This window comes from Diaphorina citri, unplaced genomic scaffold, assembly GCF_000475195.1.
Source record: "Diaphorina citri unplaced genomic scaffold, Diaci psyllid genome assembly version 1.1 scaffold396, whole genome shotgun sequence".
Taxonomy (NCBI): Eukaryota; Metazoa; Arthropoda; class Insecta; order Hemiptera; family Psyllidae; genus Diaphorina; species Diaphorina citri.
This window is the reverse complement of record NW_007377831.1, coordinates 53,192-54,713: the sequence shown is the minus strand read 5'-3', so window position 1 is coordinate 54,713 and position 1,522 is coordinate 53,192. Positions and strand designations below refer to the sequence as shown.

The window sequence follows — 1,522 nt, the reverse complement described above, 5'->3', positions numbered from 1 at the left end:
AAAAAAGTAATATTACCCCTTCATTTAAATAAAATATGCAATATGCAGAACGTGAAGGAATACATAAATATGAGGGGGAATGCGCCGCAGGCCGTTTTTCGGAAATACTTGATATTTAATTTAAATATTTTTAATTTTTGTCCGGCTGGCAAATTCCATGACTTTTCCAGGCTTTCTTTAAATTTTCATGATTTTCCATGACTTTTTGGCCGATTTTCAGATTCCATGTTTTCCAGGTCGCGTACATAAACCCTGCTATACTTGAACTAAATGGGGCTTCTCACCTCATTGAAATACTTGTAGATAATATTCAACATTGCGTCCAGTGCCACATTATACTCTCTACAATCACCATCTGTTAATGAAGGCAATATGGCTGTCATGATGGTACTTCTCTCTACTATCAGATTGGCTATGTCTTGTGCTAGCTCGGTCAATTCCGATAGGTTCGCTCCCACAATACCTGTCAATGAGAGGAAGCAAAAATGAGTGCCAAACTTTTTTTTTGATCTTACTAAATTTTAACCACTTCTAACTCAGGACTGGTAAGTACTGAGTAAATATGTCAAATAATAGTAAAAATAGTAGGAAATTTTGTTTTCTAACTATTAGACAAATCGGCGATACACTCTGTCGTGGAGCGACTGAGATATTGGCGAACAAGAGAGAACTATTTGGTGTGACTTTAATATAGGCCTCGGCTCTCATAGGATAATAATAGCCAGTCTAGTTAGCTTGGTTGGTTGCGCGTCTGCCTTGTAAGCGCTTGGTCGCGGGTTGAATTCCTGTCCGGGGCGGATTTTGTCCTGAACAGATAAGGTTCGTTCTCGGAACGCTGTGATAAAAACTGACACAAGATACAGAATAGAAGCTTGCGTCCACTTACCTCCGTGACGAGTTGCAAGAACTTCTGCTTCTCAGTATCGGGCGGCCACATGTCAAACTTAAAGTACGTGTCCGAGGATAAATCTATGAACGTGAGTTTATACAGAGACGTGACGTAGTCATGTGGCGTGAGACGAAACACACGTAGCACGTGATCGTGCAGCCAGCTCACGGCATCACTTTGTATCTGAAACAAGTAACGGGCGTCTTCAGCCTAGTTCCTATCGGACAGTTGCGCAACTGTTGGGAAAGAAATATTTCCAATGTTGAGCAACATTCAAGTCATAGGATAATAATAGCCAGTCTAGTTAGCTTGGTTGGTTGCGCGTCTGCCTTGTAAGCGCTTGGTCGCGGGTTGAATTCCTGTCCGCTGCGGATTTTGTCGTGAACAGATAAGGTTCGTTCTCGGAATGCTGTGATAAAAACTGACACAAGGTATGTGATTTTCTAAAAAAGTGTTTTTTTGGACTTTTCGCGGAAACGAAGCCGAAGTTAGGAAAATGACCCACAGAACCTTGTTGGAAATGATGAGATCTACCTACCCTGAGCCGTTGTCAGTGGTTTTCTGGTGCAAATTGTATAAACCTAAAATAGCCTGCTGGGATAGGATTGAAAGCCCCTTGGTATACCTTTTTTT

The 1,522-nt window shown here is 41.5% G+C and overlaps 1 protein-coding gene across 1 annotated transcript in view; it reads right to left on the bottom strand.

The window, feature by feature from the left end:
* Positions 1–1,522, bottom strand: part of LOC103508405 (integrator complex subunit 1) — a 38,574-nt gene that overhangs the window by 26,441 nt on the left and 10,611 nt on the right. The window contains exon 13 of the mRNA XM_026823013.1: positions 285–463. Within this exon, the coding sequence (XP_026678814.1) occupies positions 285–463 (179 nt within the window). The remainder of the gene's footprint in view (positions 1–284; positions 464–1,522) is intronic.